The sequence below is a fragment of the Fistularia commersonii genome, chromosome 15 (genome assembly GCF_037954325.1).
Source record: "Fistularia commersonii isolate RoL2024-O1a breed Wild chromosome 15, RoL_Fcom_v1.0, whole genome shotgun sequence".
In the NCBI taxonomy this organism is placed as follows: Eukaryota; Metazoa; Chordata; class Actinopteri; order Syngnathiformes; family Fistulariidae; genus Fistularia; species Fistularia commersonii.
Window position 1 is genome coordinate 9,926,603 of NC_141298.1, and position 19,293 is coordinate 9,945,895.

Below are 19,293 nucleotides of genomic sequence, written 5' to 3' on the forward strand. Positions count from 1 at the left end.
GCCCCCTGGTGGTTCCTAGAGAAACAGTAACCGGTATTAAATCAAAGTGGCTCCGCTCTCCAGCAAAACATCACTGTCTTATACCCAAATAAAAAACAAACAAAGAAACCCATGAACTCTTGCAGTGGCGCACCGGCTAGTGGTCGGATTCTGTCCTCTCTGTGTGGGGTCGCCACGGTTACCTGCGTCTAGGCAGGTTTCCTTCCAGGTCCTCCGGTTTTCTCTCACAGTCCAAAATCATGCAGGAGTTTCATTGGACACCCTGAATTTTCCAGATGTGTGAATGAGACAGAATGGTTGCACAGTTTGGCTTTTACGTGACGTGTGAATGGTTTGTATGTCTCTATATGTGGCGCTGTGATTGGTCCAGGGAACCCCGCCTCTTCCCAATGACAGTTTGGATTGGCCACAACCCAGTGTGGCGATACGCGGTATAGATGAATGAATGAAAACATTTTTGACTGATAACTAAAAGTGGTTGGGGGTTATATTTCAATATTCACAGAAAGTACAGTTAGCTACATGTGCACATGAATTAACATTTTATTGGCTTTCTGAAGCAATGGCTCTTAAATGTTAGAAACAAACAGCGAATGGTTGTCTGTTCCTGCAGGACGTCTGAATGAGCGAGTGAACGATTGCGTATCTCCGTTTGTGTTGCTGTGACCGGCGACATATCCAGGGTCAACCCTACCTCTTGCCCAATGACGGCCGGGATAAGCTCCAGCCCCCCCACCCGCTGGCCCCTGAATGAATGAACTTTCACTGTTTTAGTCTTATTTGTTATGTTTATTTATATTTGCCATTTGATATACATTCAGTCTTGGAAAGCAATTGTAAATAGCTAGTGTTGCTAATTGGGGAGTCCCTGTGTTGTGGCCATAATCACAAAGCTCCCTGCGGGCTTCCACGGTCAGGGCAGAAATCAACTCTTTTATTAGTTCTGTGTGCTTTACTTCACGTTACAACAAACCCACCGTCCCCATATGAGGACACCTTTTTTTTGCTAAAAGACGTTCCAAGGCTCTCATAGACCCCAAAATACCCGGGGGAAAGAATGCGTAACATACACTTGTTCGGGTAGACGGGGGGGTGTGTTAGAAACATTAAATAAAAATACAAAATAAATAGGAACGCTGCGGAGCCTCGCTGATTGACGAGCATCGTTTCAATATTAAGACAATTTACTCGGCATCAAGTAGCCCGTTCGTCCGCAAGACATATCGCCGCGATGGAGTTCCTGCGTTCTCGTGCGTGCCGCGTCTTTTCTAACCCGTCGCGTCGAGGCTGTTTCCCAGTCGGTAAGAACCCGCTCGTCAACACGGTGAGAAACTGATGAACATTTCAGGCCAAACAGGCGGCAAGAAGCTTTGTTTTTCATTGTGTACATCGTAATTTATATCATTTATTTATAAAGTGCTTAGTAGATAGATGGTTTTTAGTATTTTATCATATTAGTTATTGTCTATGTTGTCATCGTTGGAATATTCCTTTAGCGGCGTGAACGCTGTTATTTACATCATACAAGTCCCGGGTGGCTACACCCCTCCCCGACCCGTGGCAGGCGGAGGCGCGGCTCCTCTGAAATCACGACAGCGAGCAGGTCACGCCCGCGTCCTCGGAGTGGTCGCAGTTGTGCACGTTCCAGGGTATATGAGAGCAATCCCGCAGGGAGGCCTCGGTGCCGCCGCACTTCAGATTGTCCAGCAGGATGGTTCCCGAGCCGGGGCCGAAGAAGGCCTCGCCCCAGGCGGCCACGGCCTCCCCGCAGCCCAGCTGGCGGCACACGACCTGGGCGTCAGGGACGTCCCAGGCGTCGTCGCACACGGTGCCCCAACCCGAGTTGAGGAACATCTCCACGCGGCCTTCGCAGTCGTGCTGGCCGCCCACCAGCCGCACCGTTCCTGGGGGGGCATTCACCAAATATTAGCACTTTCAGATCTCCCGGGATGGCGCGCTCGCGGTGCGGATCCGACCTACCGTCGGCGGGGGTTCTGGTGGTGACGGCCGTCCTCTCCGTCACTCTGAGCTCTCTCGCGAAGCCGCTGTAGGGCAGAAACGCTGAGGAGAGCAGAGAAAGACAAAGAGAAACTACTGACGTTCGCCATCCGGAAATCACAGCTCATAAAAGTCCCAGCAAAGTTCCCTCGATCATGCGTAACCAGGGGGGCTGCTCGACGATGGCGACACAGGCGCCACTTCTCGCAAATATTCAACATCCCCGTCGGTATTTTAATGGTGCGCACTCTAATTTCCTTCTTTATGGCTCCCGGAAAAAAAAAAACCTCAAGGATATAATTCTATCAAAGCGACTGATATGTGCTAAGCTAAGTGGTTAGAGTGGAATAAAGGAAAAGAGACATTTGGCCTGCAGGCGTGTAGCGACGTGGATGCGCACTGACTCATGCGCTGTGATAGGACTGCTCGGCGGGGCGAGCGGCGCGGCTGCACACGCAGGAAGTGTGAGCTGTCCGCGGCTTACGAAAGGCGGTGCGTAACCGGAGGTGAAGGAGGCTTACGTGCGCAGATGACTCCCGCGTCCTCGTGGTGGCCGCAGTTGTGCTGACCCCATCCCAGGTGGGAGCACTCGGAGAGCTCCGGTTCGTTGCCGTCGCACTCCACGTTGTCCAGCAGCACGGGACCGGAGCCGTAGCCGAAGTACGCCTTGGACTTGGCGGCGATGGCCACGCCGCAGCCCAGCTGGCGGCACACCACGGCGGCGTTGGGCATGTCCCAGTCGTCGTCGCACACCGTCCCCCAGGCGTCCTTGTACAGCACCTCGACGCGGCCCTGGCAGCTGCTGTTGCCGTTCACCACGCGGATGGCCGGCCGCCCTGCAGCGGACGAGCACACGGTCACTGCAATTCCCTCAACCTAAAAAGTAATGTTTTCATTTCTCGCCAAAGCAGCGAAACCTTGACGTACGACTCTATTAAAAGGCTTTGAAAGGCTTTTAATTCATTCCCGCCCCGTGGTTTTGGTTAAATATTTAAAAAAAAGGACAGAGGTACCCTATGAATAACAAATAATGTTTAAGAAAACAATAATACATGAAAAAATATGCAGAAATAAACACTTTGAAGATTGGACAAAGATGCCGGTGTTGGCGGATGAAGTTTGGGGAGTTTTTCATTTCCTGCTCTATCACGTTACACGTTTAATGCGACAATGTGCACTCTTTGCTAAACTTTAGCGCTAAGCTACACTCACACTCACGACGAGTGACGGAGCGAACGCGGCTTAAAAAGATCAAACCGTCCCCAACTTTCTTTAAACGACTTTTCCGATTCCTCGTTCCCGACTCTGCTGTACCAAACCCCCGTAAATGTGTCGGACCGTTTTAAGCACCACCTCACGGACGGCGGCGGACATGTCGAACGCTCATCCTCCTAACGCTTGCTCCTAATTCAGATCTAAACCCGTGTCAGAACGCCAAAAAATTGACAGTTTCAACTGCATACATACAGTTGTGTTCAAAAGAATAGCAGTGTTGTTAAAAATGCTGGTAAAGCTCTAAATCCTTCTAATATTTTTATTTCCATTCACGGGGAACACTGCACATTATACTTTACATTAAAACATCAAGAAAAAAGTAGCAATATTTGAATTGATTTACAGAAAATGAAGAAAAAGTGGTCGTGGGCTGTTCAAAAAAATTGAAGTGTCTGAATTTTCACAAAAAGAGTGGTTATGCACCAAAATATCAGTTTCGTGAATGATAAATGTTAATGTTGTGTCAGTTCATTGAGTAAACATTTGAGTTTGTTATGAAAAATTCAGACACTGCAATTTTTTTGAACAGCCCACAACCACTTTTTCTTCATTTTCTGTAAATTAATTCAAATATTAACTACTTTTTTTCTTGATGCTTTCATGTAAAACATAATGTGCAGTGTTCTCAGTGAATGGAAATAAAAATATTGGAAGGATTTTGAGCTTTACCCGCATTTTTAACAACACTGCTATTATTTTGAACACAATTGTATACAGCTTTCCATTAATATACAGATTTCATTCATTCCAGAAGTGGATTTGTCTGTTGATTTTCTTCTCGCATCTTAAATTCATTTAAGATACGGCCGCAGTTGGTTCAGAAGAACTTTCTCCCCTCTCTGCCGATACACGTTTTAAATCACAATAAATATATATAAATATTTAGTGAGCAGGCTTTCTCACTTATGATTATCTGCATTTTGGTATTGCCAGCAAGCTCTTTCTCCTTCACCAACGTCAGAAGCAATTTTTCTATGTCGTCGTGTATAAATGTTTGTTTTTGCAACATAATAGCAATGTCCTTGGAAAGCCTCATAGCTTTTATACAGTCCTTTTTCTTTAGGACGGTACATATCGTGGATGCATTGCGATTGTATTCACGTGATATCGGTCACACGTACGCCAGGTTCGCGCTTCGCTATTATTTCGTGCTTAATTTCCATAGAAAGCGTCATTTTTCTGGGTTCACCACTTGCTTTCTTAAGACCCATGATGATTATTGAAAAAAAATACACAAAATAAGATATGCATACTGTACAAAGTGGCCGGGAGATGCTGGAAGCATCTAATTAGAAAATGCGAAGCCAATTTCGAAGATGCGACGACGGCGGCGTGAAGCGTATTCGAGTTGCGGGGGTTCGCTTGGCGCGAATTTTAAATTTTCTCTCGTATTCGCACCATGAATTTTTTTGTCGTATTTCAAGGATAAAATTCGCATCTTGCATCATTTGCATCATTTGTATATTGAGGGGCCACCGTATGTGTAAATATCGAAATTTATGGTTTACAGTTGTGCTTTTTTTTTCACTTTTGAATGCATCGTGGGTCTTGATGCATCATCATAAATGGTGTTCCAATGGAGATTTCCTCATCCGTTGGTTTGTTCGTTATCTATCCTGCACCTGCAGCCTAAAGGTGGCGTTCAGACTGGATCACACGGTAGTTTGTTACCTTTGGCCTGGGTGGTCGTGGGCACGGCGGTGGTGCCGTCGGTGACGGTGACGTCCTCGTTTGTTACTATGGGGCAGAAAGAACGTGAGTAGGCGAGGCCTCAACAGCAACGCGGTGTAATCGGATAAAAAAAAAAAAAACGGCGCACCCTCTCCGTCGTCGGGCACATCGTATGTCCCGCTCAGTCGCGCCACCCCGAGCTCGTGCCGAAACGTGCACGGCTTTATCCCGGCGGGTGCGAACCTACCTGCGGTGTTGGACGTGGACCACAGTGACCTCAGGCTGTCGGTGGGAGTGTTTGCAGGAGGCGCCGAGGTGGAACCCGAACCTGAGGGGATAAGAGATAAAAAAAAAAAAAAAAGAATATTTGTACAATTTTGCAATTACGATAATCGCGATTGTTAAATGTTACGCTTTCACCGTGGAGAGCGAGGTGGAGCTAGTATTTAAGAGCCTTTGTTTTAAGAGGGACAAACCCCTTTGAGGAGAGGGAATGAAGTGCGTTTTCGTCAAAACTTCATTTGTGTGCACGTTGAAGCTCGCTGTCATTTCAGTGAATATTTCCATTCAGAAGTGCATGCAGAGCCCCGCTCTGATTTTCCTCCGCTCTGTGTGTTTAACAGCCAAATATTTATCCGTTCATCCGTTATTTATCCGAGGTTAAGGGTTAGCCAATCCCAGCTGTCGTTGCCTCCCCGAATATATACATATTTGTATATTCTAAAGCTGCCTGAACTGCATATTTGGCACGGATCTGTAAAAATAACAACCTTGTAAATATTCTACGTTTAACGCTGCGACGAGACTATTTCTGAGATATTGCTCTGCGTGTCCGAGCAGCGAGGGTGTTCGTCTCGCGAGCCTCCATCTCTTTTGAGTGTATCTCTGGATCGATATGAGTGCGCAGGGCCTTCTGCTCTGCGGGATGTTGCACAACGCTCTTCCGAGGAACACTCCGTCTGCTTCCTCCGGCGCTGTAAATGGAGGCCAATCGGGTGCTGACTCACTCCCGAGGATCATCCCACATCCCGTCTTCACTGAACCAAAAGTGCCAGGGTAGGCCTGAAGGCGTCCTGTAGCGTCAGACCTCGACGAGCCCTCGGTTCCGAGACTCCCGGCTTCCTGTTCCGTTGGGGCGCTCGGACAAACCCGGTCACTTCCTGCCGGTTAAGGTTTCAGCCGGCGCCGGCCGCTTCCTGTTCAAGGTACCTCCACCCCGCCGGTGGCTTGTGACCTTTCCATCTCGCCAGCAGCCGCTTTATTGAACGTCACCTGCTCATTCATTCATTCATTCGTCATCTATACGGCCTATCCTGCACTCAAGGCTGCGGAGGTGCCGAGGCGGAGTTCACCCTGGACTGGTCGATCACCGGGGACGTACAACCGTTCACATGTCTGGGCAATTTTGGGTCCCCAATGAGCCTTCTGCTTGTTTTGGACGATGGGAGAAGGACAGTTGGATACCAGCCATGGACCTTCTTGCTTTGTAAGGTCTAACCGCTGTGTGACCCATTCATACGTATACATAAACTTCATGTTACTGCTACTCTCTCTTTCTTCCCTGCATTGGATATGGCTCTACAGTACCTTTGGCACTGTCGGACCTTCTTGCGTTTCCTAGAATATTTTCAGAGCTGCTGGTTCTTGCGTTTGGACAGTGGAGGAATCGGTGACCGTGGACCTCACTATCTAGAATCAGCTCAGCTTCAACTCCGAGGCTTTTACAGGTTGTGTAGGAACTCACGTGATGTCGGTAGTTGGCGTTTGGAAGAGTTCGAAAGGCATTACGGGATACTTCCTGAGGACCGCGAAGTGCCTTCTTTAAGAACTATCGTGGCCACTGGTCAGTTGTGGACAAGAACAGCAAGAAATGGACCAGAGAGGTCCAAGCCACAGAGGGCTTCCCAGGGCCTCGCAGAGGAACATCAACATTTTGGCCAAAATAGATATGCCGGCGGGGTTCTTCGTACGGAGAAGCAGCGCAGGGAGAAGGTGAAAACAATGCAACCACTCTGATAGTCCATGGTTATGACTCCCGCTAGGAGGAACATAAATGCTGTTGCAGCTTTGCTCTCCATTTTGTCCATGTTGTCTTCCTCTTCTTCTTTTGGTTGAGTTTAAGGTTAAGACTCTTGAGTTCCACCAGCACCTACCGTGGTCGCTAACTAGCTGCTAGTTCCTGGAAGGGAATCGCACAGAGATTCTGCACAGAGACCTGGCATCACCATCGACAACACCGTGGTAATACCAACCCCAACTACGAGAAAGCCGGGTGTGGTCCCAGACAACCAACTGTCATTCTCCGCGAATGTCGCGCAGTCGCACGTTCCTGCAGAGTTCTCCTCTACAACATCAGGAAGATTTGCAGATTCCTCACAGAGGATGCAGCGAAGATACTCGTCCAGGCTCTAGTCATCTCTCGTTTGGACTAATGCAACTCCCTCCTTGCCAGTGCCCCAGCGGTGACCATCAGGCCTCTGGAGCTTATTCAGAAAGTGGCAGCCCGCCTGATGTTCAACCGTCCCAAATTCTCCAACACAACTCCTCTTCTTATGTCCCTTCACTGGCTCCCGGTAGCCGCCCGCATCAAGTTCAGGTCCCTGGTGCTCGTTTACCGGGCGGTGAATGGGACAAGTGAATGGTCAAGCCACATTTCCCTACCCGTCCCTTCCGATCTGCCACCTCCGGGTGACCGTCCAACCCATCGCTCAGAGCCCCCGGCTGCCGATCGAACCGGTTTCGGCTGTTCTCGGTTTTGGCTCCTCGGTGGTGGAACGAACTCACGAAAAAGGTCAAAACAGCCGGGTCTCTGCCAATCTTTCGCTGAAAACATACCTCTTCACCAAGCACTACTAATCGCGCTTAGCCCCCCCCCCACCCCAAAAAAAATGATAATGAAGTGAATGTATGTGTGTATATGGTTCTGAGATGGCTATTGGGTTGGGTGGTCACTTCTGACTCCTGACTCCAACCTCCATCTCCATAGCTAACAGTAGCTGCTAGTGTTGCTAATAGCAATAAAACCATTGCGTGTTTTGGTCGATGTATGCATGGTCCATGATCCTACCGGTGCAGATGACCCCGGCGTCCTCGTGGTGACCGCAGTTATGGTTCCCCCAGCCAAGGCTGTTGCACTTGGCCAGCTGCCCCTCGTTGCCGTGGCAGTGGACGTTGTCCAGGAGAATCAGGCCCGTGCCGTAACCGAAGTAGGAGTTGGTCGGAGCCGAGACGGCGTGTCCGCAGCCGATCTGCCGACACACCACCTGGGCGTCGCTGTGGTCCCAGTCGTCGTCGCAAACCGTCCCCCAGTTCCCCCGGTAGAAGATCTCCACCCGGCCCTGGCAGGAGGTGGCCCCGCCCACCAGGCGGATGGGGCCGTCGCCTAAACAAACAGAGGACGCTCCATTTAAAGCGAGGAAGTCGATGTGCGATGGAGGTGTCGCTTTCCACCCGGGCCCCGACGAAAACACCCCTAGAGGGACGAGAGACGTTCTCATGTGTCCGCCGTTCACCCGAGGCGTCGTGTGTCAACTGTGTCTGATTCCTCCCTGCTCCCCCCCGTGGGAAATAAGAGCAAAAAAAAAAAAAAAAAAAACGAGAGACGACAACAAAGGGGACGATATCAGACAAAAAAAAAAAAAAAAAAGCCTGGGATTCAAGAGCCCTTTGAGGTATATTTTACATTTCCCTGAGGAACCCCTCCCTCCCTCTGGGCCCCAAATCCTCTGATTTGTGTGCCAGAATTGGAAAAAACTCAAATAAAATGAACTTGTAACCCTTTCCAACCCTTTTGGGGGGCTGGATATTTTGTCGTCCTCGCTATAATCGCGCGTTAAACACTAGTCTACGGCTATTTGACTCGTATGGGGACGGTTTTGGCCCCCGCTAGCGACACGCGACGAGGCTGCTAACAGGATTGCACCCGGGTGGGGATGTTTGGACTCCAGCCCTGTAGCAGCGCGTCACGATGCAGACGTCCGCTAAGGGACGGGACACAGCCAAAAGTATTAATCTATTTGTTTTTAAGCACCGTCCATATTTGAGGACTTTTTTTTTTTTTTTTTTTTTTTTTTTTTGGCAAAAACAACCTCATAGTCTCAGATGTTAAAACCCATGTTTTTTCATATTTCAGACAATAACCTTACCTGTGTGTGTGTGTGTGTGTGTGTGTGCATGCTTGCAACCATCCAAAGGGCCTTTTCTGCACGTACTCGTCCAAAATAAGCAGGCTTTCATTAGAAAAATGAAACCTGGCCTTTGGATCTCCTCGTACCATCTGTCACACCACCTGCCTGCTGGACCGCCAATAAAAAGACCCAAACTCTCCCTCCTCACTGAGTCATCCGGTAAATTCGCCGGGTGTTTTTTTTAATTTTAATTTGTGATGAAGTGACGGGCTCGCGCTTGCGTCGCCGTCAGACTCCCTTTCCCCACGGACGAAGCCGTCATGCACGCGCAGGTGGAGATTTAACTGCTATACCTGCCAGATTCGTGCATTGAACAGCAGATCGAATATCGCGTCGCCTGCTGACTAGCTGTAATAAATCACACCTTCATAACCAAGTCGTTAACCATCAAGATTCGGTGACACGTTCGTGAACATACCCACTAGGACTGTTTTTTTTTCCTCTATATGATGTAGAAATGGTTATATATCTCTGTATGACGTGAAAGGTTGTCTCTATATGTGGTCTTGCGATTGACGCCTTTCGTCCAATCACGACCCGGGAAGGCTCCTGTTCCCTCGTGACCCCCGAGCGGTGCTGATAGTGAACGGATGAATGTGCATTATTAACTGCAAGCTTGAAACATGGCTCTTTGCCATTTGCTTTTAAGGAACCCCCCCCCCCCTCTTGTGTGACCTCCCAGGTTGGCAGATGACCAGGCTCATTTAGATAAAAGCAGAGTTGCTTACCCACAGCGGCGTTCCTGCGGGAAGGCGTGGTGAAATCCGCTGCGGCTCTCGCCCCGACCACGGCGGACTCTGCAGAATCAAGAGTTTTAAAAAAAACAAAAACAAAAGCTCGTTTCATTTTCTTAGAAACGCACACACCTCTGCACGTGACGGCCACGTCCTCGTAGTGGTAGCAGTTGTGTATCCCCCAGCCCAGGCTGCTGCACTCGCCCAGGTCCTCCTCGCTGCCTTTGCAGTCCACGTTGTCCAGCAGGATGTTCCCGGACCCCTGGCCGAACTGCGAGCTGCTGCCCACCGCCACCGCCACGCCGCAGCCCAACTGCCGGCACACCACCTTGGCGTCCACCATGTCCCAGTCATCGTCGCACACCGTGCCCCACGTGCCGTTGTAGCGCACCTCCACCCGGCCCTCGCAACGGTTACGCCCGTTGACCAGCTGCACTGCAGGGGCGGAGAAAACACCTCAAATCACATCCGTGTCGCACACCTCCGGAGATCAATATATTAATAAACCGATAAAGAGCGTCAGATTTTTACTGTTATTTCATTGGTCCCATGGGACGAGGCTAAATGTTTTGGCGGCGTGAAGCATTATAGCCCCCCCCCCCCCCCCCAAAAAAAAATCCATAAATTAGCCGCATCATTGTTTAAGCAGGGGCGTTCAAAACGTGTGAAAAAAGTAGCGACTTATAGTCTGGAAATTATGGTATATCCTGCATGGATTACTGCTCCCAAGGAGTGTTTATATATCATAAATGGTCGCTGCTTGTAAAGTTCTTTACATTCACCCACTCAGTGCTCAAGGAATGCGGATAGGGGTGACTTGGAATTGAACTAACAACCTTTCCGATTAGAGCGGCGTGGCTCTAACCCAGGACCGTCGGGAGAAATTTGGGGGTCAGCGTCTTGCTCAAGGTCAACCCCCTGTGTGGACGGGAAATGAATCTGCAACCTACCAATTAGAGGCATGTGGTGCGAGAAACTTGGGGTTCGGTGTCTTGCTCGAGGACAAAGCTGGGGGAAATTGAACCGTCACCTCCTGATTGCAGGGATGTATATGGTGTGTTCACTCAGCCCTAGCGCCGTCGTCTATTTTTATTCTTGTCGATCTCAGCACAATTCGCATCCTGCTTATTTTTGTTTTTTTTTCTGTAATTTTTATTGCCGCTCTCTTTATGTTCCAACCCCCTTTCTCGTCGTTTTGGTTTGTTGCTGTTTTTCTTTTTTCCACTGTTATCCATTGTCGTTGTTGTTCTGTCTGCTGCCTTTTTATGTTTTCTAATTGTCCATTTATATTTGTATTCATATTCATTGACACTGTAACTGTTACACTGCTGGGACAAATAAATTCCCCCCATGGAGATAAATAAAGTTTAACTTATCTTATGTATAATTAAGGCAAAATCTAGTATCAGTATATACACTGCTCCAAAAAATAAAGGGAACACTTAAAAAACACATCCTAGATCTAAACGAATGAAATATTCTTATGAAATACTTTGCTCTTTACACAGTTGAGTGTGCTGACAACAAAATCACACAAAAATGATCAATGGAAATCAATTGTATCAACCCATGGAGGTCTGGATTAGGAATCACACTCAAAATTAAAGCGTAAAAACAAACTCCAGGCTGATCCAACTTTGATGTAATGTCCTTAAAACAAGTCAAAATGAATCTGTGTTGCTTCCTGAGTGGACACTATGATTTCACACAAGTGTGATTGACTTGGAGTTACATTGTGTTGTTCAAGTGTTCCCTTTATCTTTTTGAGCAGTATATTTTGGTCCAATCTGATACAGGTAAAAAGTAAATTGTGGTAATGTTTGGTGAATATATATTGAAAGGAGCACTTTATGCAAAATGAGGAAGATTGAATTGGATTTCATTTGAACCGCCATAAAGTCCTCAAACAGAAACTTTCTAATCGGTTTGGTTTTGCGGCTGCAGGCGGACGCCGAAGAAGCGTGAGTCGAGGCGGGACGTGAGGCGGGCGCTTTCGGAGGGAACGGCGCGGCGACGTCCTCGCTGGAGGTCGCGAGAGGCGAGGACCACGTGAGCCTCGGGCGCTGACGCGGCAAATACCTGACCGAGGCGTTCAGGGAACCCGAGAGCCAAGATGGTGACCTTGTTTTGAAAAAAACGCAAGAGGCGGCCACGCGCCCTCCTCGCTCTTATTATTATTTTAATTATTATTATTATTATTTGTCGGTGACACGTCAGCTCCCGTCTTACCCTGGTACTGCGTCCTCGCCGGGGATTCGACGCTGGAGGCTGGAACGGGGGGAGGAGAACGGTGAGAGAAAGAGAGAGGGAGAGAGAGAGTCAAATTATTTGTTGAAAGGTGGATCTTGGCCTTCCAGAGTCGCTGTACTCTATATCTATCTGTTTTCCTGTAACACTAGACTCAGGCTGAAACCATAACAGGGGGCTTGTTTAAAAACCGCATACTGCGCCGGCACGGAAACGTGCCCGCGCCGCCATTCTACTCCTAATCGTAGCATCTGATCGTCGTGTGAACAAATCCGTTATTTTGATTTAGTTATAAAGATATAATAACCAGAACTTCTGCCGTTGAAGGAATTTTTTTAAATGAATTTTTTTTTGCTTTCTGCAGTCACCGTTAAATATTGTTTTGGGGGATGTTTTAACTTGGAGCTGATATTCCTCTGTTCTTGGGGATAATAATAATAATGAAAAAAAAAAAAAATTATATTTACAATTATCACTTGAATTTCTCAATAGGTACCCATCAGTAAGTGACCTCACAACTCTAAATGTTTTACATTGGATAACATTCACACGCACACACACACCGATGGCTGGAGCCGCCATGCAAGAGTGTGTGTGTCCCGTGTCTTGAAAGGACCAGTTGGGAACTGAGCAAACAACCTTCCGATCGCCTTGAAATTCATCAGGTCCCCAAATTTGAAAAAAAACAAACAACATTTATTACATTTTTGGATGAAAACTACTATCCCCGAGCCGCCGTTGCCGCAGTGACGACACCCGCAACGATGTCTTCAGGTGCGTTTTTTTGTTTTGTTTTTTTCTCAAAAGGGGGACAGTTTCACCCCTGGAGGTTACCATCTTCGGTTTCAGCCGGGTTTGAGGACGGGGGGCAAGGGAGGGGGTTTCTTTTCTGACCATCTCGCTCAAAATGGGTCAACGAACTGGCTTTTCCCGCCCCCGAGACGCCTTCGGGTCGGTATCACGTTGTCGCGCGGCGTTCGCGTCTTCGTTAGCGGGACGCTTTGTGCTTCAACGCCCACCTGGAGGCGGGAGATCACTTACTTGGTGCGGCCCGTCGGTGTATCTTCACGTCACCTGCAACCCGACCAGAGAGGGGATGTTAGTTATCCGGCCTGGAGAGCCGAAGCCCAAAACCGAAGCCCCGCTCACCGAGCCGCAGCAGGACGCTGACCGCCACCAACACCAGGGACCCCAGGAGTGACACCAGGAGCCAGACGGCCGGGTTCCAGCACCGACACTCGCTCTCCGCCGCACGCTGGCCTCGCATGGCTACCCGACTCCTGAACACACACACACACACACATGCGCGGTCACCACGCAGTGATGGATTAAACCAGGCCGCCTCCCTGTTTCCAACCCGGCGCTCCGGCCTGGTTCTGCGAGGCCTAATTATAGTATTGGATTGTCTCCACGCCGTCGGCGCCTGCAGCTGTTGTGTCTCCCGCCGCCGCCATCGACGAGGTGGCGATCGCAGGCGAACGTGCGCCCAAAGGTCGCGGGGTCGACCGACCGATCGTCCGCTCGATCGGTGTTCAGGAACATTCCTTTGGCTTCGAGTTTGTTATTTCCTGTATGATAACCCTGATTTATACACATAAGAACTACATGTAATCACATACGTGTACTTTAAAATACACGTTACACATATTTATTTTTAGATTTTTTACATATCTTTAACTTAATTTTTATTTCGTCTGATCTTTTTAATTTTATGACATTATTTAATTCTTTATTTTTATTTTTAGTTCTAATTTTATTCTTTCCCTTGTTACTATGTGAGCAGGAGCTGCTTTCAACAGAAAGCAATTTCCCTCTTTGGGAGCAATAAAGTATTACGATTCCGATTCTGATACAGTTTTAGGTTTTAACATTTATTCATTATTTATGCAGCTCGTCCTGCAGTCGGGGGGCGCCGGGTTCTGCCACCGCTGCGATCGGCAAGAGGTGGGGTTCAACCCGGACCGGGGGGACATATAACCCTCCTATTTTAAAGTCCCCATCAGCTTCTCCAAACTCTTCACCCATACTTTCATAGAGTCTTTAGTAATGATGTCGAACTGGTGATATATTTGCGTGGAGTTAAGGAGAACGCCCCAATGATGTAACTGAATTGCAATAATCGACTGAAAGTATAATGCAACGATGGGTTCTAAAGTTTGACCCATAAATGACAGAGTAGAAAAGAAGTGCATGTAAAAGCCATTACATGTAAGGATGTAGCCTTTCAGCAATGCATGGACATGCAAGGCTCATTGCACAAGTTGTTTTCCAAATCGATGGCTGGAATGCAAAACTTCCTTTCTGCAAATTTTTTTAATTTTGGGTTTATGCATTGAACGGTGAGAGAGGGGATGACTCCACATTTTCAGTCTATCTGCAAGATAATCCCGCCCTCTCTTTTGATATAAATGTCACATGACAAAACTCCTATGTGCACAATGAAGCAGAAAAAATGAGGAAAAAAAACATCTGCATTGTCAGTGGTAAAAATACATGCTATGTATCTTTAAATTATAACATAGATATATAGTCTGTGAACAATAGAATATTCTTGAATATCTTGAACAAAGACCGTGCTATAATCAAATGAAACGAAAACACCAAAGTTTTTTTTGCAGATAGGGGGTTTTGCATTCCAGCCGTCGAAATGTATTGATTTCATAACACGGTAGAAAAAGTCACTTTCAGTGAGTTGTCGATCTCCCTTTCTTGCCGGTGCATCAACGTCCGGAGTTAGTTTTGTCGACGTGATTCTGAGCTGTGTCTTGATCTGAGCCGGGCTTTGTGTATGTTCATGATGCTGAATGTCTGCTTGAATGTCATCTTATGTGCCACCTTCCAGAGGTTTGGAAACACGGCTAATCGCTAATTGTAATCGCAGCAAAAACCTTGCCTCGGTTGTCATGGTTTTCGGTGCTTTTTCCACCTCGCTGCCTACTTTGGTCCACCTGGACGCACAGCTGCCTCTGGCCGATGTCGTGTTCTTTGAAAACCATAAGCATTTCAGGGAAAAGTAAAAATAAACAAGCTTTAATCGTCAAAAAAAAATCCAGGTTTGGTGGGCCGGATTAAAATGCCCGACGGGCCGATTGTGGCCCGCGGGCCGTAGTTTGCCCGTGCCTGGTCTAAACTAAAGAGTTCTTTAAGTCTGAGTTGAGCTCTCCGCCTCCTTGTAAAAACTGTGTCACAAAACAAGTCGTCATATTAAGGGCCTCGGGGGAAAATAAAAGAAGCAAAGAGAGGATAATGCGAACAGAGGAAGCTAATTTATCAGGTTCCTCTGCATGGCCGTCCGCTGGCACGGAGGCCGGACTCATCTTACCCACGCACACCTGTGTTGTGGTTTCCCGATATTTCGGGGGGATTTCCTCGGGACAAAGAATAGTGTGATCCTCCGACAGTCACTCAGTAATCGGCGGCAGATAGAGCCGCGGGCAGACACCCAATACCCAGCATTCCTCCCAGCCACGCACTGGACTGAAAAAAAAAAATCACTCTATAAAACAAATCTGTTAATACAGCAGCTCTAAACACTTAAAATGCCCTAATTATGTCGCTGGATATCCATTTAGCGACATTTGAAGCATGTTCATTTGACATATTTGCATATAATTCGTTTGATTTCTATTTCTATTTGAAAAAAGATGACACCTCAGATATTTCCGATATTTCTAATATGTGGACATTAAACTTAGAATATATTCCCTTTATTTATATTGATAAACACAATAATAGCACTACTTGTTATTATTATTATCATTATTATTACTCTAATTTTAAATTGTATAATAATAATTATTATACAAATAGCAATTATTATTGTTGAATTATTTTTCATTTTTTCTCGCTGATTTTTTTTTTTTTTTTTTTTTTTTCGCTTTTGGGCAAAGAGTGACCGGGGAAGTGGCATTAAGAGAGGGGTAATCGTGACCGAGGAGTGGCACCACAGGTGAGCGATGGCGGTAAAGGAGTGGTTTGTGATGAAAGACTGATAACGCCAAAGTTGTGGAACCATAAAAGAGTGATACAGTAGCAGAGTGACAATGATGCAAAGTGAGAGGTCCAAATGTGAGAGGACTCTTAGTAACAGAAGAGTAATGTTGTGAGGTGTGAAAGTGATAGAGTGATACTGTTAGAAGAGTGATCATTGCAGTAGTGATGATAGAAGTTATGATGACAGAGGAGTGACAGGTTCAAGGGTGATAGTGATTGAGAAGTGAAAGGGATGAGAGTGAAATTGCCAGAAGAGGGATTGTGACAGAAGAAGTGATAAAAGAGTGAAATTGATAGAGTGGTAGTGACGCATGATGCGTAGGTAACATTTTAGATTTGAATGAGTAATAAATGCAGTTATTTAACATGAAGGAGGAGTTACATTTATTTTACATTTGGTTACATTTGTGTAATTTATGTAGGAATGGTCCTGATGGAGGAAGAATGATGATGTTAGAAGAGTGACATTGAAACGGGAGTGATAGTATTAGAACAGCCCCAGTGTTTGTGGAGGGTGACATTTGAAGAGTGTCATATAATTAGAAGGTGAGAAAGGAGTGATGATGTGAGGAGGATAAACGTAACAGACCAGTGAAAATGTTTGTAAACTAAAGAGTAAATAGAGTGACAGTGTAAAAAGAGTGATGCATTACTAGGGTGACTGTTGATAGAGTGACATTCTTAATGGAGTGATAGTGTGAGTAGGGGGACTGTGTAAAGAGAGTGACAGTGTGAGTTGGGTCACTGTTAGAGTGATAGAATTGGTGAAGTTTTAATAGAGTGATGTAATAAGTGGGGTTGGAGTGATAACAGAGTGATAGTAATGGAAAGGGGTGAGACTGTTAAGAGAGTGACAGGTTAATAGAGTGATAGTATTCCTGGAGAAACACTGCTAGTGGAGTGCAGTAATGTGCAGTCAAGCGAGGCAGGAGAAGTCGAGCCTCACTTGGAAAGAAAAAAAATGACAAAAAGAATTTAGTGGTTATATTTATCAGTGATTTGCAGGTATTTTTCATTTAACGTCGCCAGTTTTACATTGTTTTAATTCAAAATCGACAGGTTTCATGTACTGTGTGACGTGTGGATTTCAAGACGTGTGGTGAGGCTGCGAACTGTTGAGCCTCAAGGTAGATTGCGCAAATACTAAGACCGTATTGCTGTCTCTCTGCATCGCTATTAAAATGTTTAAACACTTTTGCTATATGAACTACATTTCTAATGTATAGTGTTTTTTTTTTGTCAACAACTGTATGTTTGTTCCTAGTTTCTTCATAAAACAGCTGCAAAGAGCCTCTAAGTGAGGCACGCAGTCCTCCTGCCTCATGGTAGGGGGCGCTCATGAATCCAGGGATTCTTCTTGCGACTCCTCGGCTGCAGAATGCAGTGACGCCAAGCTAGAGTTAGTGAGTCAAGTGCAGCCATCCATTTATAAGCTACTCTGTAAGGGTTCATACGCTTGTAAATCTGGTTGTGATGAAGTCAGTGCCTCAACGGCCATGAACCGCAACGCACGTCACTGATGGAGTGATAGTATTAGCAGAGTGATAGTGTTAGTTGAGTGACAGTGGCAGCATCATGACTGATAGTCTTTGCATGGTGAGTGTGAATGGAGTGATAATAGTGATCGCGCTTGTAGAGTAACCTTCACTGCATTGACAGTGTCAAAAGAGTGATCGTGAGCAGGGTGACAGTGTTAACGGAGTGACCGTATTAATAGTGATTGTGTAAGTAGAGTAACTGTTACTATAGCGACAGTATTAACAGAGTGATAAGCGAGTAGGGTGACAGTGTGAATGGAGTGATAGTATTAGTAGAGTGATCGTGGAAGTAGAGTGACTGTTACTATAGCGACAGTGTTAACAGAGTGATAGTGTTGGAGGAGTGACGTGTTAATGGAGTGACTGTATTAATGATGATCGTGTAAGTAGAGTGACTGTTACTATAGCAACAGTGTTAACAGAGTAAGTGTTGGAGGAGTGACATGTTAATGGAGTGATAGTATTAGTAGAGTGGTAGTGTTAGAGTGATCGTGAGTAGGGTGACAATGCTGACGGAGTGACTGTATTAATGATGATCGTGTAAGTAGAGTGACTGTTACTATAGCAACAGTGTTCACAAAGTGAGTAGGGTGACAGTGTGAATGGAGTGACAGTATTAGTAGAGTGATCGTGGAAGTAGAGTGACTGTTACCATAGCGACAGTGTTAATAGAGTGATAGTGAGCAGGGTGACAGAGTGAATGGAGTGATCATATTAATAGTGATAGTGTAAGTAGAGTGACTGTAACTATAGCAACAGTGTTAACAGAGTGATAGAGATAGCGGAGGAGTGATATTTATAGTTGAGAAATGATGCTAGAAGTGTGACAGTGATAGAGGAGTGACAGTGCTAAAGGAGTGATCTCTGTGTTGCCACGGAGACGCTCCTGCCCCTCCGGGTCTGCCAGCCCGGGCTCCCAGAATCCCCCCTGACCTTCCAGTGGAATGTGTTATTATGGGATGATGAGGGCAGAATTTGATATTGGCCCCTGGAGATAGTGGACATTCCGGCTCGGGGGGCACAAAAAGACATTTCTGCTCGCCGCGGCCCGCCGTCCTCGGGCTGCAACGCCGCTTCCTGCAATCTGTCACTAGAGCCTTCTACAACGCTTGGCCACCCGATGACACCACAGGGGCGCCTCTTGTCTCCTTGGAGGGCAGGAGGCAGAGGAGACAAGAGGAGGAGGAGGAGGAGGAGGAGGAGGAGGAGGCGCTGAGCTGTATACCTGCGCTTTTCTTCGGCTCTGGCGAATTCAAGCCGCTTTCTCGCTGCCTCCCCGGCGGCGATCCGGGGGCCGAACGGCGGCGTGGCGGCCGGCGGGTTTACTTCACCTGGGTCCGGTTGACCTCCGCCGGGCCTGTCACAGAGGAGCCCACTGGGTCAAACACCCCGCGACCCTGTCCGACTCATTTGCAGACGCCCAAAAAGCAATCTAGCACCCCCTCGACGTCGTGTTTTTTTCAATACGCCATTCATGGCGGGACGCGGCGCAGATCCGCCGGGGAATAATGTCGCCTTTTGTGTCGCCTCGGCTTCCCCTCCCTCTACGCTTCCCCGCGCCGAGAAATTGCTGAAAGATTTCGACCCCCCCTCCCCCCCCAACACACACACACACACACACACACACACACACACAGACGCATGAAAAAA

General features: G+C 47.2%; 1 protein-coding gene across 1 annotated transcript; it reads right to left on the reverse strand.

Moving 5' to 3' along the window:
• Positions 1-774: 774 nt before the first annotated feature.
• Positions 775-13,418, reverse strand: LOC147226438 (scavenger receptor cysteine-rich domain-containing group B protein). The gene is made up of 11 exons (XM_086161040.1): positions 13,262-13,418; positions 13,154-13,186; positions 12,095-12,133; positions 9,998-10,300; positions 9,860-9,928; positions 8,012-8,326; positions 5,192-5,272; positions 4,945-5,010; positions 2,520-2,834; positions 1,981-2,061; positions 775-1,904 (listed from the first exon to the last, which is right to left on the reverse strand). Exons 1-11 carry the CDS (start codon positions 13,377-13,379, stop codon positions 1,588-1,590), a joined length of 1,737 nt encoding a protein of 578 aa, XP_086017166.1. The 5' UTR covers positions 13,380-13,418; the 3' UTR covers positions 775-1,587.
• Between the last annotated feature and the right edge of the window lie 5,875 nt (positions 13,419-19,293).